The following is a 27,141-nucleotide window of genomic DNA, read 5'->3' as shown; positions in this document are numbered from 1 at the left end:
ATTGATAACGTTTTTATTTGCATACCTCCACTGGGGTCCTGAATTTCCATATGAACTAAATCAGGGTCTCCATCAACTCCAGCAACAGCCCTAAGAACATAATGTAATCAAGTTATGCAGAGCCAGTTACAGAATAGTAATTATGAGGATGGAAGAAAAGAGATTTCATATTAACTAGCTTTAACTGGGAAATTAAAATAAGCTCCAGTAAAAACACCATATTACAAACATTAGATGGAAACCATTGTCTGTATTTGATACTACGTTTTTCTTCTTAAATTTCTTTCAAATTTCTCTTACTAAAATACACATACAAGTAGGATTCCAATATCGATTGGAGAAAATAACAGAAACAGTATGAAATTGGAAACAAAACTTTATAATCATAAATTTATCTATAAATATACACAGAGATGCACACGTTTATTGGAAAGCTTTAGAGCATCTTGTTACAATTACCTTTGACATTTGAGAATATAAGGCAGATAGTGGGCTAGAAAATATGTGGATTTCATTCTAATTAGAAATATCATGCATTTGACACATGCCTTCCATAACTAATTGACACATCTTTGCTAAGTGTATTCAAGAGAAAAGTAAATTCTACTTTGATAAATGAGGAAAATGAAGAATACTTTTGAGAAGGATATCCCAAGAAGCAAATTCAGCCAGAACTGATCAAGGCACAGTTTAACACTAAAAAGGTGTACCGATTATAACGGCTGATTTTCTCTCAATATCTCCCATGTTAAATATGCTCAGAAAAAGGATGAATTTTCTGCCCTCGGGGCTCCCACCCCAACCTAAGAACAGCAGCCACAGCTGCGGCTTAATCTGGACATTACGTTGTCATCAGTCAGGCAGTTTCTACAGAGAAAGCTTTGAGCTGACAGTCATGCCAAACAAAGCAGAATCTGGTGCAGTGTAGGAGCCCATCGAGTCAGTAGATGTGATCTGCAGACATGTAAAGGGAGTGCATTAAGCAACGAAGTGTAGCTGGATGCAGATACTAAAAAAGCCCATTACATTATTTAGAGAAAAATGATTGTTCTGATACAATTATTAATAATCAAATGCATTAAGGCTATGTTTTGCACTGAAATTACATCACTGTTAAATGATTTTAATAACACTGATTTATGAGAAGTGGAGAAAACTCAGACGCAGTAATTGGTGGTTCCTTGGGAATGCAGGCCAGGGGGAAGAGACTGGATGATTTCCACTGCTGCATAACAACCAGAAATAATCACATTGTCATTTTTCCCTAATAAGATAAATGATCAGTCTGAAGAAGGAAAGGAAGGAAGAGGAATGAGCTTCTGCCAAGCCATAAGATGTGAAGGAAACTTCTTGCTGGAATTATTTAGTAGACGTATGGAAAAGTCCTGCACTCATAAAGAAATAATCTCTGAATCAAAACCAATTATAGCATTTTGGAGACAACACATTAAATCAGAAAAGATGTTATATTCTTTTTGATCTAATAAGAGTATATCTGAACCGAAAGATCTGTGGGCTACTGTTCTCACTGTTCGCTGTCTATTTCTTCTAGATGATCACGTCAGATCAAACCTCCTATCTCTTCTGCAGTCAAATCTTTGAAGGAAGAAAATGATATTTGCTGAATACCTTTTGTTCAAGCAGCTGAACTACAAACTAAAAGAAACTTTAGGGCTAAAATTTTTCAAGGCTCAGCTGACATATAGATTGGCATCAATAATGCAGAAGTAATTTGAGGGTACTTGTGAAACTACCTCTTCTATCTCTTATTCATCACACATAAGCACGGTTTCAGATATTTGTCAATATCTTCAGCTTTTCACACTCCTTTCAATAGCTCAAAAATGACAATGATCTCATCTCTATCATGTTCCTCCTAATAATGGCAGCTGGCACAAGTGATGTCTAATCTCATTTCCAATGCAGTCTTCTAGTACACAAGTTTGCAACTGACCTGTGTTAATGAATACTGCACGTACAGAGAACATGACAGCTTCCAACCCAGATTTACTTATCTTCTTTGCATTTTTATTTCAGTGGATGTGGAAGAAAAAAAAAATCACAAGGCAAGTGTTTCTCAGCTCAGACAGGAAAAAGTAGTATTTTCTTCACTCTGAAGTTCTGACACTTCCCTTATAATCCCTGTTGAAACTATCCTTCATCTAACCAGAGAACCATTACTTTCAGAGGGTAAATTCCTCTCTTCTGAAACCAGCTGGATCACCTCCTGTGGTGTCCACTGATTAATACAGAAGGGTTAGGGTGACAACTCCATGCTGCAGTCTGACAAGTATTTCTGCTCAGTGTTCTACCAGCCTAACCCACTCCCCTTCCGAATCCTCAGTATTGCTTCTCCTTCACTGTCTCTGATGTCCCCCTGAGTTAATCATGTCCCAGTGCTGGGAACTGTCTAGTTTTAGGTAGCCCTGCAAAGATGGAAGCCACAGCACTGTCTGTATATATATATATATATATGTCTATACACATACATACATATCATTGAGCTATACCCATAGATATCTAGTTTTAGATATGTCTAGCGGGTGAGATGTACTCTCTAAGTGGAGAGTTTATCCAGAATAAAGGAACCAATTTTTTTTTCAAAGTCAGCTTTTGTGTTTTATATTACTACAACTACACAGATGAGATGTAACTCCTCAAGCTGTTTACTCACTGACGATATTGAACACTCAAAGTATACTTTTAAATATCTGCTATAAAACAGTTTGCAACTCTGAAATCCTTTCACCCAATTTTACAGATACTTTGCAATAGTCCTTTCTTCCTTTATTGAAAAAAAGAGGACACCATTATGATCCTGATAATATATCAGTTCTTCCTTGTTCGCTGACGTTCCACCATCAAATTCTCTTTTCAAATAGGAATTTAAGTTTTCAGTACAAGAAGCACTTTCTTGGGAACTATTTTTCTCCATGTCAGCAGAGTTTTTGGTTTGGTTAGAATTCACTCCCTTTTCTTCTCACAGTAGTTTGCAACTAAGGTTTTAAAATCTCAGCAATCTAAGACCATTTTGTTTGTTTGCTTTACATGGGTAAAAGAGGGCTTGCCACTGAATTTGGAATCTTCAGCTTTAAGTTGTTTCCATGTTTTACACTAAACACTTAAAAAGCCAAGTGAAAAGAAGCAGATTAATTTTAGACCAGACAAATGTTCCTCTAGAAATGAAATATCTCTTAACAAGTATACTGCGCTGGAGAAAGCAAGTGCAACATGCCAGCACTTCCAATTGCATAATACTGTGGTTACAACACTTCAGAAGGAAAATAGCCTGACTCGATTGCAGGGTGGTGCAAATATAGGCAGGCTCAATATGCTTTTTCCCTTTCCTGTGAATACAAGTTCTCATCACCTCCCCTGTGCTACCACCAGTGCCTGTCTGACACCACGTTGAGCCTCTTGGGAAAACTAATTCAGCAGGATGTAATTTGGGGACTGTTTTTCCATTTCTGAAGCCATCTGATCATGCAGCCAGACATTCCTGTTTGGTGGTGCACTGATGTGAAGTTGCCTCAGCTATGGTGCAGGCATTGTGTACATCCAACCACAGTGGAGTGGACTAACAGGGTCTCTGCATCTGCCTTTGTCTGCCTATGACTATAGACTCCATGATACAGCCATTAGGTATTTTTGATTTTTAAATAATAATGCTAAAAATACTAAGAACAAAAATTTAGAGTTTTCTGTTGAGAATGTTAGTTAACAGACATTCAGCATTATTTTAATAAACTTATTTTATTTGGCTACCTCTTTTCCTCCCAGACTACCCCAGTAATTTCTTATTCCAGTTGCATGCAATATCAGAAGAACACCAATGCCTTCCTAGAATTTCAGATGTATGTAGTAATATGAATAAAATTTACCACTGATGTGTAACACACGTATCTCAAAATGTGAATCATAAGCATTAATCTCTTATACGACAATTATGATTTCGTATTTTACTTCTGCGGTCTGGCCTCACTTTGTAGGGAAAGCGTTTTTGAAAACTCTGACCATCTAGAGTCTGGATATGTATCTCCTCTGCGCCCAGTAGGTCTCTTCACTGTTAAATATTCAATCCAGTTCACTTGGATGCATAATGATGAAGGGATATCTTCAAATATACCACATGAAACCAAAACCAAATCAATACAAACCTGCTTGCTGATGTGGCTGAGTTTCCAATCAAAGGCTGTCTAAATACTTGCAAGTGTCCTCTATTTGCACTCTTTATAATCCCTTAATATGAACTTTATCCAAAAGGCAGTAAGTTCCAAGTTTGCACTGATTGATTTCTAGTATTTCACATTAGAATTCTTGCTTAGAAAACAAGTTGAAAGCACATAGATGCTTTCTCTGAGTAACACAATACAGAGTTGACTCTTGGCAACCTGATTACTCAGGGAGACAAAGCTACAACTTGATTTATACAAACTGAAGTCATTTAGTTATGACAGATTTATGTTTCAGGCCTTGTGTTCTTCATATCTGCTTTGAAGGATGCAGTTGCAATGACTCAGTCGATACCTTACAATGTTTGCTACTTCTTATTTCCTCCCTATTCCTAAATACTTTTTAATAAAAAACATTATTTCTGCCACTCTTATGTGACTACCAGTGCCAGCCCCATCTCCAGACAGATAGAAATAGAAACAAATATTGTCCTAAGTGATTAAGTCAAACGTAAGAATGATTGCCATGCAGATCCCTGGCTTCTCACACTAGGGCCTTTCACACAAAATTCAACGTTAAAAGCTCTATGAAATCCTCTTTCCATTTCTCTCCTTTGGGGCATAACACCTCTAAAACCCACTCTTTCACCTGACACTTGAATAGGCAGGAACTTGCTGCACTTGACATTAATGGCTACAGCTATGATTGATTGTTCATGTGGGATTTCATGATAAGAACAGAACTTCAGTCCCCAGAGAACAGCTGCCCTACCCAAATACACTCATTTTTTATTTTTATGTTTTCACCTCACATGAAAATGGAGAACCAATATCTAAAAATAAGAGTGATAGATATAGCACGGGATCCACATATTCCATTTTTAAGGCTCCAGACAAAATGACAGTGAAAACATGCTCGACTTAATTCTCTAGAAATTACTGATTCAAGACTTACTGTCCTGGGGTATATCTGTGTTGGCATAGACAGCTGATTCACAATCTATTCTTTGCTTATGTATTACTATATGCTCTGTTTTGAGAAATCAAAATGAACTCAACTGGTGCATAAGCCTCAAAAACCAAAAAGAATATGAGGAGAGACAAATCCCAAATTGCAGAATTCTTTCTTCTTCTGGACTATTACCACATAATTTACTTTTTTTTTTAAAGAATAGTTTCAATATATAAAACCAATTACATACCATATGACGTGTGGGCGTTCAATGTTTTGCTGGGACTGCTTATAGAATTCTATTTCTAGAGTTCTCTGTATTCTCTCCCACAGACATACTAAAAACTGACAAAAGTACTTCCAAGTTAGGCACTATCAACACCACTTCAATAGAAATCTTCACATTGCAGCAATGGTTGGTGATAGTTTGAATGCAGCAGTAAAATTGGCCATGGTAACAAACATTTTCTTAATTTTCAAGCAGAAGAACTTTATCAAAATTCAAGCTTTTCACAAAATAAAACTTTCAGCTAGTACTTACAAAGAAATAACCATTTTTAAAGTGTTTATACAAAATGAAGTATTTTGTTTTTAATTGCACTGATACTAAACAGAATTTTTAAAGTTAATTTCAAATCCATATATCATGACATTCCTTTGATAAACTTAAACAAGCTTCTCAATAAACAATGTCAGAGCATTTGTTTTCAGTATTTCCACATGGAAAGCTTACTACAAGTTTGTTTATTTTTTAATTTTATTTTTCGTTATATTTTGATTTTTCCTTTTGACTTGAATGAAAAAAAAACAAAGAAAAAAAAGTCTAGAATACATAAGTTTTACAGACATCTTTACATCTATTTGCAGACTCTGTAGCTCTTTTGTTTTTGCCTGCTACGTTGCTAAGGGAAGAAAAACTTCTATGAAGGATTAGTCAACTTTCTTGTCCAAAAGTACAAATAAAATAAATTGGGAAAACAGCTGGGAAGGGGGAAAAATACGCCACACTAAATCACAGATGGATGAAAATACTCTGTGCTGCTAAAACAGAAATGATAGCATACACTTTCCTGTGATATCAATAATCTTTCCATTAGCTCCACTATAATGAAAGACCAAATTCCATACGTTAAATCTGTAAAAACACTTAATGGAAAGACTAGAATACTTGAAAAGCAAATAAAGCCTAGAAGATTATTTAAATATATTGCTTATAAACCTACAGCATAAGATCTGAACATAAATAGTTTAAACTACTCAGTCCCTACTGACCTCCCCAGAATATAAATACACAAGACATTACATTAAATTCATTGCATTTAGATTTTCAGTGAATAAAAAAAGTGCTTCTTCAGGAAATGCAGGAAGATCTCACTGCTGCTGGAGGCACAGGAGCAGGAAATTGTTTTTGAAAAGCACAGGAAAATATTTTGTTGGATATTTGTAGTTACCACGCTGAAATAAAAATCCTGGGCTATCCTATGAACCTCTATATTGTGAAAAAGCTTAGTGGATACTAAAAGAAGAAAACAAAATGGGCTTGGCATAACCAGCCATTATCAGCATGACACATGCTGAAATTCATAGAGATAAGCAACTAATTTTAATTAATTTCACCTGTCTTTAATGTAGTAGATGCTACATATTCATAGAATCATACAATGGTTTGGTTTAGAAGGGACCTTTAAGATCATGTAGTTCTAACCCCCACTGCTATAGGTAGAGATACCTCCCTCTAGACCAGGTTACTCAAAGTCCCATCCAGCCTGACCTTGAATGCCTCCAGGGAAGGGGCATCCACCACCTCACTGGGCAACCTGTTCCAGTGTCTCACCACCCTTACAGTAAAGGATTTCTTCCTAATATCCAGTCTAAATCTACTCTCTTCCAGTTCAAAACCATTTCCCCTTGTCTTGCTACTACATGCCCTTCTAACATGTCTCTTCAACTTTCCTGTAGGCTCCCTTTAGGTACTGGAAAGTTGCTATAAGGTCACCCTGGAGCCTTCTCTTCTTCAGGCTGAAGAGTTTTCTCAGCTTGTCCTCATAGAGAAGGTGCTCCAGCCCTCTGATCATCTTCATGGTCCTCCCCAGAACCTGGTCCAACAGCTTGATGTTTTTCTTGTGTTGGGGCCCCAGAACTGGACGCAGTACTCCAGGTGGAGTCTCACAAGAGCAGAATCATCTGCTGGTCACACCTCTCTTGACGCAACCCAGGATATGGTTGGCTTTCTGAGCTGCAAGAACACATTGCCAGCTCATGCTAAGTCTTTCATTAACTAACACCTGAAAATCCTTTTCCTCAGGGCTTCTCTCAAGCCATTCTCTGTCCAACCTGTATATGTGCTTGGGATTGCCCTGACCCAGATGCAGGACCTTACACTTGGCCTTGGTGAACTTTGTGAGGTTGGCATGGGCCAACTTCTCCAGCCTGTCCAGGTCCCTCTGGATAGCATCTCTTCCCTCTAGCATGTCAACTGCAACACTCAGCTTGGTGTCATTCGCAAACTTGCTGAGGGTGCACTCAATCCCACCGTCCATGTCACCTACAAAGATGTTAAATAACACCAGTCCCAACACTGAGCCCTGAGGAACGCCACTCACCACCAATCTCTACTTGGACACTGCGTTGTTGACCGCAACTGAGTGCGGCCATTCAGTTAATTCCTTATCCAGCGAGTGGTCCATCCATCAAATCCATTTTTCCAAGAACACAATACTGGACTCAGCTGAGAGTTCCCCAGTAACCAAGGCCTGATGAAGCTCATGTTCTTACAGCTCTCAGAATACTACACAAACACTGGTTTCTATCCAGCCTTATGATAACTCAGGTGATGAAAGCCCTGCAATAGTAGAAAGTTTTCTAGAATGACAGAAGAACTTCCACGGGAATGCCATCACACACAACCCTCCATTCTCAGCAGATTCTTTCTGTATTGCAACATCCCATGTGATATGGTGCTTAGTAAGGTTAATAGAAGGGGGCAATGCTAAACATCTGCCCTTAAATTCTTGCTGTTGCTGGCCAATACAATTCTTGAGGAAATTCAGAGAGATCTATGCACAGAAAAGGGGTAAAGAAAAACCTACAAATTATTTTTAATGGTTATAAACGTACAAGCTCTCAGAATTTATTACTCTTAACTGAGAGAAATGTGACATTTATGAAAAAACATTTTTTTGAAGTAAAAAATTGGAGTTATTTCTGTCAAAGTTCTGGGATGCTTTCCCTGATTGTGTCTGAATGATATAAATAAGTATAAGGATTCTGAAATACAGCAAAATACAGACACAATGTTAAGCATGTGCTTGCTAGTGACTTGAATGGTTTTCAGGCTGCATGCATTTTAAAAGTTTATTTAATTAAAGATTGAGCTGAATATCTTCCTAATTTACATTCTATGCAATTTTACTTAGGGAGACATGACACTTCTGACCCACAGTGTAACTTCTAAGTGATGATAGTTGAGAGTGAAGCATTTTGCCTGTAACATTCCAGCTGCTATGCAATAGTAAGTTCTTGGGTAAGGGTATGCTTCACAGGAGCGAAAAAGCACGAGGCTGATTCTAATATTTCAGCAGAAAAGGTTGAGACAAACTGGAGTAAATCAGAGTGGTGTTACCAGAGGCTGCTTTTCTAAAAGTATGGATAGTGAAGACATTGCAGAACAAAACAAGTGCTTGGAAGTATGAACAACTCCCACGATTTCTGCAAGGACAATTCTAGAACTAAAAAAAATCAAAAGCCATTTAGAAAAGGAAAATGACCAGCAAGTTATGATTAGTACTGTAATAAAAATATACTAATAATTGATAATTATATGTTTATGCATGTTTATTCATGTTTTATTGAAGTAAAGCATGAAAAGTGGTATTCTCTGTTTTTTTCCCATAGAAAACAAATAGCTGCCAAGTGTGCAAATTGACAACTTCAAAAGCTGAAATCAATTAAAAATACCAGCAAAGTTTAAGTTTAAATTAAGTTACATATTTTGCAAATACTTCACTTGCAGGAAATATATGCATTGGCTTATCCTTAAAAAAAATTCTATCTGCTTAAACCACTTCTTAAGCACCTTCAGAGACAGTCAAATATTTGACCTGAAAATAAAACAATTTTATATGTGTATCCTATAGTCACATTTTCCATCAGTTTCCTTAAGTTTATATATGACTCCAGTTAAAAGGTCTGATTCAACCTTTCTTAAAAAAATGTTATAGATTTTTTCTCTGCGAAAAGACTGTTCTCCTCTCTAAAGATCAATTTTCCCACTAAAACAAAAAGCAATTTCATTGGACATTACAGTTCTCTTTAATCTTTGGCTCCACAGATCCAGACCTGTAACCGCTATATACACTGACACTCAGCACAGTCACTGGTGTGAGTACAAACTGGCAATAGCGGATGCAGCAATGCTGACATACTCAACCTGCAAAAGACATGAAGGGTCCTATTGTTCTTCTCTGCACCTCTGGAAATATCCTTCTTGATTAGGATGAAATATATTTCCTGTTCATTTTTTAATCTGGAAGGTAACAGTTTTCTTACCAAAAAATATGATCTTTTGAAACACGTTCCTGAAGAAGAACCCATTTTTTCCCCAAGTCAATGGATACATAAACCTACAAAACAAAATGAGAAAAATCAGGTGAGAGGAAACTTAATGATGTACATCTTAAAAGACAGGTCCTATGTCACTATTAAAATGATTGCATATGAATAAAAAAATCATTTCCAGGAACTCTCCACAATGATTTTCAGAGTAATATCTTTTCACAGAGAAAATCTTTTAAAACATAATATATAAAGAATGAAACTTGGTGACAATATCTACTTGTTTACCATGAAAATAATCCATAATTCATTTTGTGTCAGATTCTTTTTGATCCCAGCAAAGTTACAAAAGAGAGAGGGTACAAGGACACTTATTTTCTCCTTTCCATCCACTGACCAAACAAACACTTGTTTTATTCTTCAATCTTTAATTCTACTAAACACACTTAAGACAGGAAGTCACTAGATTAAAAACCCTGCTAAAATAGAACCAAAAGATATCATAGAAATTCTATAGAGATTTGATGAGGAAAGGTGAGAAATGGTCACTCAGTAGAGGCAGAAGATGGCCTAGAGAAGACTTCAGTTCCCTCTGAACAGCTCATGCCTGCAAACACTAATGATATGGATGGGTATCAATAGAGTAGACATCAAAGCAGTTTTTCCCCACATAAAACAGGAGATAAAACAGTTATTCAAGAATCTCCTTTATTTATTTTCTTCACATTATCCCATAATGTTGTTCCTCTGCTTAAATTACAAATACCTACCATGCTTCTATAGAGACATGCTTAGAGCCCCCTGCTGTCTACATGCATTTCTTATTTAATCCAATTTACATCTGATAGGCTTTCTTTTAATATCTCTAATAGGGAAAAAATGCAAATAAAATGGTTCTATTTTGATGTGGGAATAATTCATCAGTTCAGTCACCAACTGTTAGGGAGAGTCTTATGAGGATTAGTAAAAAATGCTTGTTTTAAAATTACAAGTTCAATGATTAACGTAAAAAACTACAATAAATTAGTCTTTACTAGAGAAAAATAGCTATATCACTATGCAAAACCTTAGATAACTTCCCTCAACATAAACTCCACGGGTAGATTTACTTAAATTTGAATTAGAACTAAAACATCCTTTTCCCCACTTACTTTGTACTTCACAATTACTGGGCTTTACTCCACTGCACAATCATTAAAGCAGGCAAATCACAGCTGTGGTAAGAAACTATGGTCAGGACTCTGACTGCTTACAATAATACTGACCTAGTTGATGCATAGACAAAAACAAGCTTGGTTCACTGTAGTGAAAAGACCTTACAGTCTGACTGAAAGGGAGAGTGAAATAGGAATAAGAAGGCACATTCAAAACCAAGATGGATTTTTAACTGATGTGCTATTCAAAATTAATAAAAAATAATGCGTACCTAACCTTAGCACATATTCAGCCTCCTTAAAATGAAGAAAAAGATCCATGTGGGTTTTGCTTTATAGTAGGTGGATACGATAAAACTGACAAATAAGTTTATAGATGAGGTGGAAACAGTGGTCAGCTAAAATCTCTGGCTTCAGAAAACACTTCTAATAGATGCTTCTTATCACCCATTTAATAGCTGTAAGGAATCACTTTTAAAAGAAATTGAAAATCATAGAATCATAGAATGGTTTGAGGAAAATGTACCTCTAAGTTTTCCCCACCTTTACAGACTCTTAGTGAACAATCAAAATCCACCATATCTCTGTTGAATCTTAAAAATCAAAAAGCATTTATCAAGCTCAGTGAATAGCTGATTGTTATTCATTATAACTGAGGTAGCCAGAAAAAGGGAGTATAGATTTGAGGCAGTAAATGGATTAGTCCAACTACATTGACTAGATTTGCATTCATTTATAGTGTCAGCCAGAGGCTAGAGCTGTATTTAAATAAAATCTGGGGTTCTGAATGAAAGAACAATGCTGATATTGCAATAGAGAATAAGAAGTAAATCAAATCAGGAGCTGTGAGACAGGCTGTGATGCTCCAGTAGACAGAGAAGATTCAATGATTGCTGTTTACAAAGGACACGATCCCACATTCCTTGTATGTCTGCAAAGAGCCTTTGCAAGAAATCATTTGAGTAACAGGAGGGAATGGATTCTCCTGAGTTTTAGATTATGTCACTGTTTTGATATGACTTTATTTCAGTGAAAATAGTATTAATTAACTCAAAAATCCAAAGTATACAATCTCCCCAGGCCAAATTCAGATTAACGCCCTCTCTGGATACCTTTGGTTTTAGTACAGTGACTTCTTTGTGTCAAGCCACAGTTCTGATTTTAAAATCATTCTTTGCCAATATCACTTCATCCTCCTCTTCCTGCTATGCCAAATATGTCAGATCTTACACAAAGGATCTTATACAACTGGGCAGGTTATTTGTACAGTTATAGTGAAAGGCACCCTTCATTCTTGTACATCTCAGATAAAGATGTAGGGATTATCCAGTACGTCCTTATGGTTGACTCTTTTTAGTGTCATAACAAAACCCTGAGAGAAGTCTATGAGATTACCTAAAATATTCTTGCTACTATTGAAAAGTTATTCTTTATTGACTGCTTTGTATTTTTTTGTCCAGTTGTGTTTTAATGTGGCAAGTAATAGTATCACTACTTTGGGAGGCTATCCATGTATAAAATGCCTGAAAACTTCCATATCACATATAATTTCTCAAAACACAAAGGAAATGGCTTGCTTTGAGCTCTTAGTCCCTCCTCTTTTCTGGCAAATATTTTTAATGACTGGCTGTGTGTGGATGGTCAATGTCCTCCATCACACTATGACACTTAAAGAATCTCCCACTTTGTTTTTTGAGTCAGTTAATCTCCTAACTAAACAAAACTCAGAGATTATGTCAATCATCAGAAACAAAAGTCAAACTGAAAATGGCACTTTTCATAACATTGGCTTTTCACAACTTTTAGCTTTCCTGATGCATGTTGTTCTCATAAAAAGTATTCATCACGTTTGTAACAGCTAATTCTAACTTGTGTTACGAGTTAGAATTCAAGCTGGTAAGTAAAACACTCCATTAGACAAGAGACTGTGATTGGTTTGTTAATCTTTTTCATACCGCCTCCATCCTTACTTGCAAATGCCTGTGAACACAAACTAGGGATCAGTTATTAAGTTAAATACCTCTGGAAATATCCCCAATATAATGTATCATATAACATATCATATAATATAAAATGATATAACGTAACTGAAGTCAGTGCAGCAGTTGACTGCAGCAACTTACTCCTACTACTCTCACCAACTATATACAAATGCTTTGTGATCTCTGACAAGGATTGAAATGGACTGGAGTTTGTCTAATTTCAGCTTAAAAAAAGGAGTTACAGTGGAGGTGAGGCAACAGCACTATCAGAACCAGAACTGCAGTGACTTTAAAGCTGTAGTTTGGGCACTGTGAAAAAGAGATGAATGACACTTTTTACAGAATGTGTGCTCACTCACTGGTGTTCAGTTGTACCCACCCAGAGAGATGACTTTATAATAGAACCCGGAAAAAAAAAAAAAGAAAGATGGCCAAAATGTACAAACTACATAATGCAACTTCTGAATGTGTTATAAATATATCATGAGAGAGAATTATTCTACATTTCTACAGATTTGGTGATTCCCTAAATACTCTTCTGCTGTATGATTGAACAGTTTATTTTATTTTACATCCCATGAAAGCCCTTTGAAGGCAGTAGTTCAGCTTCATTAACTTTCTATTATATTATAAATTAATGAGCAGTAGCTTATGGTCATTTTCTAGGGAGAGGTACATTTCAGAGGCAGTATTTATTATACAGAAGGATAAATACTACCAATAACCATATCAATTGAAAATGACAGGATTGAAGCTACCACAAAGCAAAAAACTGGACATGAATGAAATAAATATTCAAATAAGCTTCTCAAACACTGAATATGGCTTCTTTCTGGATAACTGCTTTCATAAACACCAAGTTCAGCAGCACAACCCAAAAGTTTCATATCCTTTTAATGACATAGCTGCTAAACTTCAAACAGAGTATGTTCACGGCTCACCTTGCCTTCCTTTGTGTAAGCAAGTACTTTGTCTTCTTCTTTTGGGTGGAAGAGGAGAGTTTCCACAAAGAAAGTAATGGGTTGTTTCTGGAATGTAGCTCCTTCATCTGTGCTTATGAAAAGGCTTTGGTCACGGTCATTATGGGAAGAACTTACAAGAATGATCTAAAAGACAACAACAACAACACATTCACTTAGAAGACTGTTTTCTCTAAAACAGAAAACAAAGCCTATTCATTTTTTCTTATGTATATGTCAGAATTTGTGCATACCCCATCTTTCAAAATTCTGTGGAAAAAACCCTGAAAGGTATCTAAGATATGATCCTATTAATCTTCCCTGTCCAAATCTATGAATGTGAAAATCATAGAAAGGCTTGGGTTGGAAGGGACCTCAAGGATCATGAATCTCCAACCCCTCGGCCGCAGGCAGAGCCACCAACCTCCACATTCAATACTAGACCAGGCTGCCCAGGGCCCCATCCAACCTGGCCTTCAACACCTCCATGGACGGGGCATCCACAACCTCTCTGGGCAGCCTGTTCCAGCACCTCACCACTCTCTCTGTAAAGAACTTCCCCCTGATATCCAACCTAAGTCTTCCCTACTTCAAAATCTATAACTTCCCTTGCAAACTGCACCAAACTGATCACAATTCTCATCTCTACTCAGAGCGACAGCCTTAGATTTTGGTCCTCATGCAAGGTACATGATGCCACATGAGAAAATCCTGAGATAACCTAAAAGGAGTTAAAACTAATAATGACTCATTTTAACATATTCATATAGATACATCACCTCCTCTAGTGAAGCTGCATTCATAAATACTAAATGTAAAAATGTAATCACTGCTATAGTTCTATCAGAATATTCACCATGAGGACAAACTATTTTATAATATCTTTCCATTGCTTCAAGTCCTGCTGAAACTCTTTGAGTAGAAAGATATTTCTTTTTTTTTTTTTTGTTATTTGTAACTCAGTTATTTGCATTTCCTTCTTATGTCCAGATAATACCTTAACTCAAACATATTAATAGCTTGAGCTCTTCTCTTGTTTGAATATCCTATCAGGCTTTCAGTAACAAAGATATTCTCCTCACATAATCTAATCAGAATTACACTCTTCTCATTTTCTTCACTTTTTGCAGTTCACTAACATGTCATAGCATAGTTAAAAAATGCCAATATGAGTACCCATTTTTATTGTTTTTCCAGACCAAATAGGCCCAGCTTGCAAGCGAAAAGGTGCCCTTATACACTGATAGCCCAAAAACAAAACAGATTTTCAAAATGCCAGCTGGCTTCTATTTAGCTCACTCTGCAAAAACAATAAAAAAAATGAGAACAATCTTGTAATCAAAACATATTTTAAATATTCAGCAAATGTTGCAGAAGACGCCACAGAATCCTAAGCACTGCTATATGGTTAATGTAAATTGTTAAGAGATAAATGGCAACCAGTTATGCAAACAGCATTAGAATAATATGAATACAAGGAAGTAAATATATTAAAAATTGTACCATTTCTTCTACGTAGTCTTTTTTTTTTTTTTAAAGTAAAGCTGAAGTCCAAAAAATTAAAATTCCTAATGAATTGCACAGAAATGACAGCTGGTCTGGGCTTTACCGCTATTAGTCTTGGGGGAAAAAGTGAATATTTAAGTATGTGCACTTGTACTTGAAACACATGCACAGTTTCACAAATTTCTGCATAGTTTTTATGAACCTAAAATGAAGCACATATTGAAATACATTGCTGAAAAAGAGACTTACACATATACTTCATTGTCCATGGTCCACATCAAAACCCCATCCTATAGCATTCATTAAGTCATATCTGTGGTGATCAGTTGTGCGACTAGGTTAGTAATCTTTCTAGAATTTTCTATATTTTTAATTATGACTTTACCCAAAAGTATGAAGATGTCTTTTTTATTGTTAGGCTTCTATAAATGACACCTTCACAAGTAACATCTAGAATGTGCATGGCTTCCTTTACCCTGGGTAAACTCTTCAGACATCATCTGTTTAATCTACTAGTACATATAATCCAAGTATAAGGCTCACAACCCAGGTACACCACTCAAAGATTCCTTTAATATCTTCATTCAGCAGTTTTCTGCAGAGGGCCTGACACCAGACTAAAATTGAATGTGGTTATAGTGTGCTTCCCTTCCTCTTTACTTGCATCACAACACTGAGAAAAGTATCAGTGCTCATCATGAAGACTTGTTCTTTCCTTGTTACATTGCTAACTGCAGCTTAGGCTTCAAACATCATAATTTCCTTAGAAATAAAGGAATTCAAACAACCAGCATTCTACCTGAGATGCTTAATGTTCAAACCTGCTAGCTAATGATGAGATCACAGAAAGAACCACACGGTCTTGTGTGAAAGGGCCAAGCAAATTCCACATGCAATGCTGCAATGAGATATCAACAAATCCTGATGAAGCTCCTGCCCAGGTATGTCCTTGTCCTGAACGTTAATATGTGGACTGTGCACAAGGCTGGTCATGAGATTCATGCTTAGCATGCAGTGTGTATGAGTTCTTCCATGCTGCATAACTAGAAGCAGCACTAATTCTTTATTGAAAGCTTAGTTCTTTGGAATCCCTTTGGATACTGTCTTCTAGTCCAAATAATTTCCAGAAATGTCATTATCTACATTCCCTTCTGTTTATGTCTTTAAAAACATTCATATAGAACTAAGACAAATCAGTATAGGGTATACACCAGAAAAGGCATAGGCTGTACTTGAAGAGAAAGGTAAAGTCTTGCCTACAGTGTGAAGGTCTTGCTTTTTTTTTTCAGCCCAGTAAATCTTATGAGGACAAGAATACCAAAATATTGACTTCCAAATAATAAAGGAATTAACTTTATAAAGCTGAGAGTAGTTGTCACTGTTGATGAACCTTGTGTGTAGGCACACCTGCTTCTCACCCATACTAAGAACCCAGAAAACAGCTTTTCAGAGAACATTATTCTGGACATGTAAGCCTGAAGAAAAATGTCAGATATAATGAAATGCAAACACGCTGTGAGATTTGCTAATGCTGTCCTTAAAAATATATATATTATGCATCTTTCAGAGTTAAATCTGAGAGAAAAAAATGTAGCTTGAAGACTACAGACATTTAAGCATACACGAGAGAGTCCCTAACCATACTCTTATCCACACACGTATCATAATTCATTTAATGAAATATTTTTGAATTTAATTCAGTGATCTGATATATATTTCCATAGTTTTTGTGCCAGGCATACAGATTTGCTCCCCACAGCTAACACACAGGGAGTTCAGTCTTGCCTGCTGGCTAGCACTACTTACTGAGGAAAATATTCCAGAACAAACATTGTCCCCACATTAAATGCTTTCCACAACAAGTATTATTTACTTTGTAAACGCAAAAAATACCAAAACCTTCCTACTAGCAACAGACGAAGGGATGCAACTAGGACATACTATCTGGAGAGCTGGCTTAAAGTGATTGCTGATGGTTTTAACTCAGAATAAACAACTACTCGCTTGAATAATTTAGTATCCAAAAACCAGAACAGATTTTAATCACATCTAAACTTCACCTAAGCTTCTTTTAGACTGTGCTTTTTAACTAGCATTTCTCCCTCTTCGTCAAAGTCTTAATATTTTTTTAGTAAAACTGTAGCTTAACATTATTCTGTTTATCCCTGACCTCACCTCTTCATTTCTCATCAGCTAAATAAACTACAGGAACATGTAGGTATACATCTAGATCAAATGTATATCTACAACTTCCAATAGTTAAGTGAAGGTAAAAGAATATTTCAAGGTGAAAACATATCCCATAGATTACCAAGAAAGTCAATAAAAAGAAGCTATGATATACATCAACATGAAGGAGAGCAAAAGAGATTCCTAATAAAAATGAAAAACTGTACACCATGTCAGTATAGGAATTAAAGCATTCCAAAAAATAAAGAAAAGCTATGCTTTTTCTTGTTTCAGGAAGTTAGTGAAGTAGTTAGGAATTATAAAAGCCAAATAAATCCAAAAATAATGTGATTAAACCCACTTATATTTAATCTCTCTTTCAGGATTGATTGGCCAATGTGTATGTCTACCTGTTCCCTCTGCTGGGTAGAATCACAGCCTGAACCCCAAAGGATAAAAAGATGCTGACAGCTAAGGCTACCGTAGTCTGGGCATCATACTTCTTCTTCCCACGATTACCACAAAAACTTGGAATAATCATAGTGATTACCATGGAGTCTTAACTATAGATTTGGCAGCAATTCAAAGCCATGCTGTAATTTCAAGTGGCAATAAACATAGGATATTAACATGCATCATTTGCACCGTTTCTGAAATATAATCCTCCTCCCCTAAGCTTAGGTCCAATAAAAATGTAAGCTGAAGATAAATTTGATCTTAATCAGCACTTTCTCTAAAACAAGGCATTCTTCTTGCATATTACAATTTTGCTGTTTTCTCCAGCTTTGGCAACTGATCTTATATAATTCTAGATTTCATTATCCTTTCCTTCTCTTTAATATATAATTAAAAAAAAAAAAAGAAAGAAAGAAAAAGAAAACCCAGAAGTCCAGCAGGATGTAATTTCTAGACTTGTATCATCAGACTTGCCACAGGAGAATTCTGCAATAAGTGATAAGACAGGTGATAAATACCATTTTTTGAATTATGTAATTCTGTGTATGGTCTGAAATCAAAACACTTCATGTTAACTCTAAACTGAACTTGGAAAAAGAAATATAACTCAGGATGAGTGAGAAACTGTAATACAGAAACTGTTCATTTAAGGGTACATAGTAGCTATTCAAGAGACGCCAGGCACGCCCTGGAAGCACCTGCATCTCTCCGCATCCTTCAGTAGATGCAACTCCCACTGGACACAGAGGACTTGGCTACTGGGAATTAATCTTAAAGAGTGCTGGATGCATTCCAGCAAAATACTTAAAGATGGAACTAATTTCAAGCTTATGAGCAATCCCCAGTAAGGTCAATTAACTTCCATTAAGAACATGTAATGCTGTGCTCAGATGGAAGTTGCTGTCTGAAAGGGAGACAAGGCTTCTGGGCACAGGCCAGCCCCAAAACTCCTGCTACCAGCACATAAAACTGCATGTCTTCATAGCAGTACTGCCAATCTCAGGCAGTATTGATATAGCTCCACAGCACTGCAGTCACACCCTCATTTTTTAGATTAAGTAAATAAGTCATCTATTTTTCTTGTTCTTACAATTTACATTATTTATGTGTTATTAGATGTCCTTGGCTGATATAGAAATTACTCTAGCTCCTGGTGACAATTGTAAATGAGATGTTGCTTCTCAGACAGCATTCATAAAACACAAAGTGGACTGCCAAGGGATGTGATTTTTTCCTGGATGGTATGGAAGACTTGATAACTCAAGAGTGGAAAAGCTGCAGAGAGAAATATAGTCCCCTTACTCTCTCAGTGGTAAAAAAACAATATATAAAGAATCAAACCAGGGTAATTCCAAACAGAAAGTAAAATAAAATGCCTTCCAGCTGGCAGTTTAATCCTATAGGTTTTTCCTTGAAGTTGAACTCAAATTCACTCCTTTTAAATGTTATAGTTATTAATGAATATAATCGCTAGTGAATCACTGAAAATTGAGAAGATCTAGAAAGCCAGCTTGCGTGCAACTGAATTGCATAAATGCATTTTCATGCATATATATATCCCAGAATAGTATATGGTGAGTACTTTCCATGGTGAGCATTCACAGCTTCTTCCAGAATTTGTATTTCCTTTCTCTTAAGGAGTCCTTTCCAAATTGTCAAACGTTTCAATATAGCAGCTAGTTTCTGTGAGAACTGCCATTAGGGAATGGAAGGTGGGAATGTTAAGGAGGGCTCCCAAGAAATGTCTGTTCTACTAATCATATAGTGAAGGGCTATGAGAAACAATCCTAGTGGAGCTAATGGAAAGCAGATAGTAGAGTTTCAGCTCCCCTGTGTTATGACCACCTCATTAATCGTTTTGAGCAACACAGCTGAACCTGTCATATTATTTATCTTGTACAAACAACACTTAATATCCTAATGTTAAGAATTTAGGATCTTAAAATGAGCTGGTTACCAACTGGACCACTTATTTACAAATGGAACATAAGGAGAATAAACATCAGAGTCAACATTTAACATGCTATTATAGCAACACGAAGGAGAAAAAGCTGGCTTAAACTGCAACTAGGCAATTACACAGTCTGCTAGTAAAAGGAAACAGTTTTGAAAAAGTTGCCTTTTTTCAAGAACATTCACCATACAGGCAGCAAGTTTAAGGCTGGTTACATATCATAGTAAGAAATGCCCACAGAGAAACAACTACAAAAGTTCTGATTGATGTTGATGACCAGTCTAAAAATCCCGTTCTATTGCACTTGTTGGTAACTGATACATATTTAAATATGCCTGATTGCTATAGCTGTACACCTCAAAGATGCTGACTATGCTGAATCAATCTCTGGGGAATGCTAACTGCAGCTCCAGTCTTCAGTTTTCTTATTTAGAGAAGTGTTGGGTAGGATAAGCAAGCAAATTTCACACATCTGCTGGAACCTGCTGGAATCTAAAATTCATTGCCACCCAAGTTGAGTGGCAGGCCAAATTTTCATGAGGAATGCTTTGTTTAAAAACCATATCAGAGGGGTGAATATGCCAAAGGTCACAGCACAGAGAGAAACAGTACTCAGTGTCTTCATAGACAGTTCTTCCTCTAACAGCAAATTTTGATAGTGTTACTTGTAGAGCCACCTCACAGAGTTGTTGGGAATACTGATGTATTCATTCCTAACAGCTCTTTGAAAGAGTAGAACTCCAGTTAAGTGACATATATTATTCACCTTCTACAAAACACATTGTTACTATTTTGAACCAGTAGTTAATTAGTAGGGATTAACATTAATATATCTAACAAACCTCTTAGCATAGGCTAAACTCACATGGAGAGGTGCAAAAGCTGTATTAGGTACATAATGTTAATATACAGATAGCCAATATCGTTTGCTTTTTTTTCTTTTTCTACATTTCTTGTTACATTTCAGTATTTTTGTTTACTATCATATTGATATTTAACATATTCAAATAGTTTCATTGAAAATTTTATGTTTTGATAAATCAGGAATAAGATCAGATAGTTTTTCCCAGTATGCTTTATATCAGCAGCTTGAGTGGGGAATAGCACTGGGGGAGACATATGGCCAGTTCTTGTCACAGCAGGGGAATGTACTCTCACCAAGTTTTATATTGCCCATAAAATAAGGGCATTTTGCGTGACTTGGAGGGAAAAAAGGATTTGGATAGCACAGCAGAAATGGGCAAGTTTTGTTCTTTCTTACCAACGTCTCCACAAATGTTATTATTTCCCAGACAGAACAGGCACATACTGATCTTTTTTAGCTTGGGCATTCACAACTAATCTAATTCAAGAAGTTATTCTGCAGACTTCCAGTAAACCTGCAAATATTTTCTGCCTGAACACATCAAAGAGCATAAATACAAAACAACACTTCCAAAACTGTATAATGGATGCGCACAAAAAAATGGCTGCATATATGTGTTGATCTAATTTAATGAAGAGAGAGGTCAAACAGTTCCTGGTCTCCAACCATTAAATTGTTTGGATGAAAAAATGCACTGAGCTCAAAGAGAAATTAAATGAACAGTTACCAGGGGACAAAGAGAAAACATAAATGAGAGGAAGGCAGTTGTGGTGGTTAAAAATATCAGTTGTACGGGACTGATCAGGACTCACCATGCTGTGTAATAGGCAGGACACAAAGCGGTATGTCTTTTGGTGTTCTACTATAAAATACAATTCTCTTACAAGATAGAGCAAGAAATTTCCAGAAACACTAAGAAACTGAGATTTTAAAGCATTGCTCTGGGGAATCTCACTTTGCCGAAATTGTCCCCTTCGATCCTGAAATGAAAACAAATTCTTGGTGTTCCTTCCAAGGTCATGTTATAATGCTCCCAAGACATCTGTAACTCCAACTGATACATCAGCTTCAAACACCTACATTCCTTTCTCTCCCAGTTCTATAAAGCAGGTCTTATGGAAAGCAGTGCACTGACTGTATTAAAATTTGAAAAGAATATGCTTCACAATCTAAAACAGGATCTATGTAGATGCATACTTATACTTGTACATACACAAAGGTTCCTGCAACCAGATGGGATACATCCAAGCGTGCTGAAGCAGCTGGCTGGAATCACTGAGAGCTCTGTAAGGGTCTACTGACTGGAAAAGGTTTCTGAAGATTGGAACAAGGTAAACACTTTGACCATCTCAGCATCACCTACTAAATGTCACAGAGGTGTCTCGCATCATATTTTGAACTTGTCTGTTCCTGTATCTAAAGGGGTAAGTGGCAATATGAAGTGACTTATTTAAGACCTTACCCTTGAGGAAGCACCTGCTTCCTTTTAAGAACTGTAGGCACTCTCCTTAATGGAAAACTGGGTGTAGTTAAAGACCGAACAACTCTTCTTTTCTAAACCACAGGAGAAAATAAGAAACCCTGGAGAAAGAGCTGCATTGAGCAAGTCTTTCACACATAAGCCACAGCTGATTATGTGGTTTTGAAGGGGAAAACACAAGAGGGAGAAAAAAGGAAGGCAGAGCAGCAGAAGCAAGCATTGGAAAAACAATAATTATTTTTCACTTGAATTCGTATATATCTCCATTATGTGGGATACAAAGCTTAATTATAAAATCTCTTGCTATTGAAATATTTCCCCTTATCTTTGATATCCAGTCCAAATGGACTGGAAAAAAAGGCCCTTGAAAAGCAGAAAGGAAACGTCTTTTAAAGTAATTTTTGGTCTCATTAGGGCAAATCTCATTAATAGAAAAAGGACTTCACTGAAGAATAGAGCTTTTATATTCAGAAGCATACAGCACTGCTGTGCCTGATTCTAGCAGCACTGTAGATAACAAAACTCTCTATCAGGGTTTAGATTTTTGTAAAACATCCATTTTATACTGAGGTAGGGCTTTAGAAAATGCACAAATCTGGTACTCACTGTGCTAGTTTTCTCCATGTGTACTTAGTATAGGTGTTGATTGGAGCTTTTGAAAGACAATGTATAAAACATCTTTTTTCTATTGAAAAGCATCATTTTGCCATAACCGACAGGTTTTGCTGACAACTAACAAAAACAAATTTAGCAGCATGATTCCTGAGGCCTGTGAGTGCATTAGGAGAAGATATTTCTTCTGGGGCTGTTCCCCCATATGCACATAAGAAGAAAATATTTGTTGGGTTAAAGACATTGACTTTGTTAGAGCAATCACATGTTGTTGCAGGAACAATGAGTCTTGCTATCTTCAAAGTCAAATGCTGTGATTAACAACATACTGCTAAAGAGATTCAGCTGCCACTGAGATATGGCAGCTGAAATATGGCTGAGATATGGCCACTGAAAAAGTAAACAAAAGCGACATGGCTATTTTTTCTTCTAAGTTAAAAAGCTAATCAGACCTCTGAAAACCTCAGGCTGAAGTTAGTCTTAGGATAATAATTCTGTTATCAGAGTCAGCAGGAACTTCACAAACTGCTTGTTATGCAGACTCTGGTATTGACCTCCTTGATAGCAGAATTCTTTCCACTGGGCTTACCACTGGGCTGGCAATTAGGAAGATTTTGTTTTAGTAATCGAGGCTATAATGTGAATTTCATATCAGGCTTTACATACATCACAGTTTCTTTACCAATAATATCAATACCAACAGGATGGGAATAAAATTATTTCTCTGCTGTTTTCTCCAAAATCCCCGTATCGTTCATATTTTGATTTTACTGGCAGCAAGTACCTGATACTACATAAGTCATTTGATTATTCTGAATATATTGTAGGCATACATGGAGCTAGCAGAAGCAGCCCCAGTAAGCAAAATGAATTATAGGAATAATTAAAGAAAAAAAGCAACTCTTCCCTTCTCTCCTCCTCTTCAATGAAATAAGCTTTAATAAATAAATAAATAAATAAATAAATCTTCATATTAATGCTAGAAGTTATTCTGACTTATGAAAAAATTACATACTGTGATGTAACTTCAAATTTTCCATTTAAAGGACCAATTATTATGCCTGAATAATAAAATTTACTGTACATTAACACCCCATCATACTGATGTTTCCATCAGACTCTGCTGGAACAGCTCACTACATTTTTCCAAACTAAGTGTGTCTATCTTTGTTGCAAAGGCACTCTGCTGTGCTCCTGGGTGTTCAAGGAGGACCCACCAGATCTTATCTGCAGAGCTACTTTCTATAGCCAATCCGCCATCTCTTAGTACAGTTTGCTGGAGTTCTTGTATCCCATTTGCCAGATTTTTTTTTGTGTGCGTGTGTTTGCCTTCATCGAACTTCTTCACAAGTTTACCATCAGCCTGCACAGTGGGTGTCTCTTGATCTACCCTCAAAAAAAAAATAAAAAATAACCAAAAACCAAAAAAAACCCACAACTAGATGGAGCCACCAAACAATCACTGTGTATCTTGCTGAAGAAATCTAGATGCCTGGGTAAAGCGAGGCAGATAACCTCAGCATTTTGATGAGGCAATACCTCTGTCAGATTTCCTAAATTAGAAGGATGATATTTTACCCTCAATTTTCCAGTGCCAGTTATAATAATTAGGAATGCTTATTTACATATCTTTCTCCAAATAATCTTTTCTCATTAAAACCGCAACATTTGCTTTTTGTTCTTGTGTTTTCTTATGTTTGTTTATGAATGTCTTTAGAGTATATACCTTTGGGAAACCTTGTCCCTCACCTCTTATCTTTTAATTCATTGTAGCCCTGAACCACAGTCACTGTTAAAAAGCACAAGAAATTGTATTGTCTTCTATATCAAATGGATTTGAGATAAAGTTCCTAAAAACCTGTAAGAACCAAACTCATTGCAATACAACACAACTAATTAGGTAGAGACTAGTGTCAGTGTGAGTTAGCCAGAAAGGATGAGCCATAAAACAACACTAGGAGCTATGAAGAGTTTTTTTAACATAATTAAAAATTAATTAAAAACTCTCACTACAATCCGTATTGAGAGGAAAAAAAAAATGGCGTTTTGTCATTTATACAAGTGAGTTTCCTGAAAGAAGCACTCATCTGAGACTGCAGCCCATCCCAGAGAAGTAAACAGAAATCACATAATAATCAACTGCCTGTCCCAGGTGGCATACTAATTCACTAACAGCTCTTGGTAATTTATTGCAAGTTAAGCAGTTCAGTGACAGGCAAGGAAAAAAGCAAAAGAAAACAAAAATAAACAATCCAAAACAAAAAACCTACACACACACACAAAAGAAAAAAGTTATTTACTCTCTTCCCTGACAGTGTCTCACATTGAAATCTACCTCACTTCATCAGCTTGCTGCTAGACATTTCTTTTAGAGAATTAATAAGCAGACAAGAAAAACGTTTGTAGAGGAATAGGCTATCATTCATTTACTGCTATTAAAAGCAAATGCCCATGGGACATAAAAGACATCAAAGAAGTACGCTGACCAAAAAGAACCCCAAATCACAAGAGGGGAAAAAAGCCTTACAGCCTCAATCAAGAAGAAAGATTGCGCAGGTGGATGGCTGGTCTTTCCAAATTGCCTTCAACCAGACCTTTGTGAAATACCTTCCTTTGATTACTAAACAATACTGCATGTTTATACAGAACCAAAGGATCCTAAATCAAAATGTTTCAGAAAGTAATAACTAAAATTTGTCAGTTCTTGTCTATCAAGGTGGTATTTGGAGATGCAGAAACAGTACTGAAGTTTGAGTTCATGAACTAAGCAGCAATAGGATCCCACCATCTAAAACGTGGTCAATGTGCCTACAGCCCTATTTTTCAGAAGGCTACAACACATCTGTACTCCTCTGTGAGCCCGATTACAAGTTGCCCAGGGCAAGACTGTCTCTGTTTCACATTTGGACAGTGCCAAGCTCAATCATATTTTGCATGTAGGTGCAACCACGATAAAAGTAAATAAACACAGCTGAGAAAACCAGACTGGTCACTTCGAGTGCTGAGAACTGCTGAGCATTTTTAGAACTCAGTTCTTTTTCTTTTTTTAACCCTTAAATGAGAACTCAGTGATTTTTAAGGAGACATCAAACATGGAACCAGCTGCCCACAAAAGAAAAGGGTGGATGTGGTACTTAGGGACATGGTTTAGTGGCATGGTGGAGAAGACTTGATGGTTGGACTAGATGATCTTACTTGTCTTTTTCAACCTTCACGATTCTGTCATTTATGACAAATTAATTCAAATGAACTACACACTGCCCTCATTTTCACCATCATAAACAGAAATTAACTCAATTAATTTCATTCATACTGGTCATATACTAGAGACGTGATTTGCAAATTGCTAAGCACTAGAAATTCCCAAATGCATCGTCATGTTTCATGCTTTCCATAAATTTCAGATGCTAAATCCATTCCTACAGAGAAGCCTGGTTCTACTAAGCCTTGTGTTCTGAGCATCTTTTTCAAGGCTTATCACTAGGAAGAGTTTTAAGTACTTTAGAGCTATGAATGTGACTTTGCAAACACTTATGGGCATGTTTTGTAGGGAGGCAGTGGGTATTAATGAAAGGCTAGGTGTGATTCAGGCTGTTACAATCGCTGCAGCCAGCAAGGAAGAGAGCAGAACAGAACAACGCAGGTTCATGCCTGAACAATCTCTTGTGGCACCGTGCTGACTTAATGCTATCACTGCAAGTCAGTGAGAAGCTGAGCTGTCCTCCTGGAAAACAAGCTCTGAATAAGAAACACCACATTACCAAGAAGTAACTTAAGCCGGATAAAACAACAAATTGAAGATATTATTTATTTTTTTTCAATTTATTTGTTTTGAGTGGTGCTTCTCAGTGCTGGTGAACGGTAGGGAATAGCAAATCCCTGCAAACTTTCAAAAACAACAGACCCAATCTCTCAAGTAAGTCCCACTCACCTGGTTCGCATCACACACTTTCTGCAGGATATCAAGGTGCCCTCAAGATCCTCTGCTAATCCAGGCACAATCATCAATACAGGTTTTTACAAAACTCCAACCAGCATGTGACAGGTGTAACACTATGCCAAGGCTTTTCTAGTACAAAATAATTGCTGACATTTTTTTCTTATCCACATTTAAGTTTGCAGTTAATGAATGTATTTTCCTATGCTTTGGGGGATAACTTGTGGACTCAGATTTAGGCCACAATGTCTCCTACGGAGTAGGGAATCTACATCTACTACAGCTAAAACACTTTTCTCAGTCATCTGGGTCCATATAGCTCTGCATGTTACAGATACGGTTTCCAACTAGAACCAATTCTACAGTCATATAACTCCATAATTCCACTG

At 36.6% G+C, this 27,141-nt stretch overlaps 1 protein-coding gene across 1 annotated transcript in view; it reads right to left on the bottom strand.

The window, feature by feature from the left end:
* The window catches only part of LOC104910876 (VPS10 domain-containing receptor SorCS2-like), a 48,907-nt gene that overhangs the window by 21,076 nt on the left and 690 nt on the right, over positions 1–27,141 (bottom strand). The window contains exons 2-4 of the mRNA XM_019615168.2: positions 13,756–13,920; positions 9,673–9,746; positions 26–90 (exon numbers count right to left, since the gene is read on the bottom strand). Coding sequence (XP_019470713.1) covers positions 26–90; positions 9,673–9,746; positions 13,756–13,920 — 304 coding nt within the window. The remainder of the gene's footprint in view (positions 1–25; positions 91–9,672; positions 9,747–13,755; positions 13,921–27,141) is intronic.

This window comes from Meleagris gallopavo, chromosome 4 (genome assembly GCF_000146605.3).
Source record: "Meleagris gallopavo isolate NT-WF06-2002-E0010 breed Aviagen turkey brand Nicholas breeding stock chromosome 4, Turkey_5.1, whole genome shotgun sequence".
In the NCBI taxonomy this organism is placed as follows: domain Eukaryota; kingdom Metazoa; phylum Chordata; class Aves; order Galliformes; family Phasianidae; genus Meleagris; species Meleagris gallopavo.
This window is presented reverse-complemented; position numbering and strand designations above follow the sequence as displayed.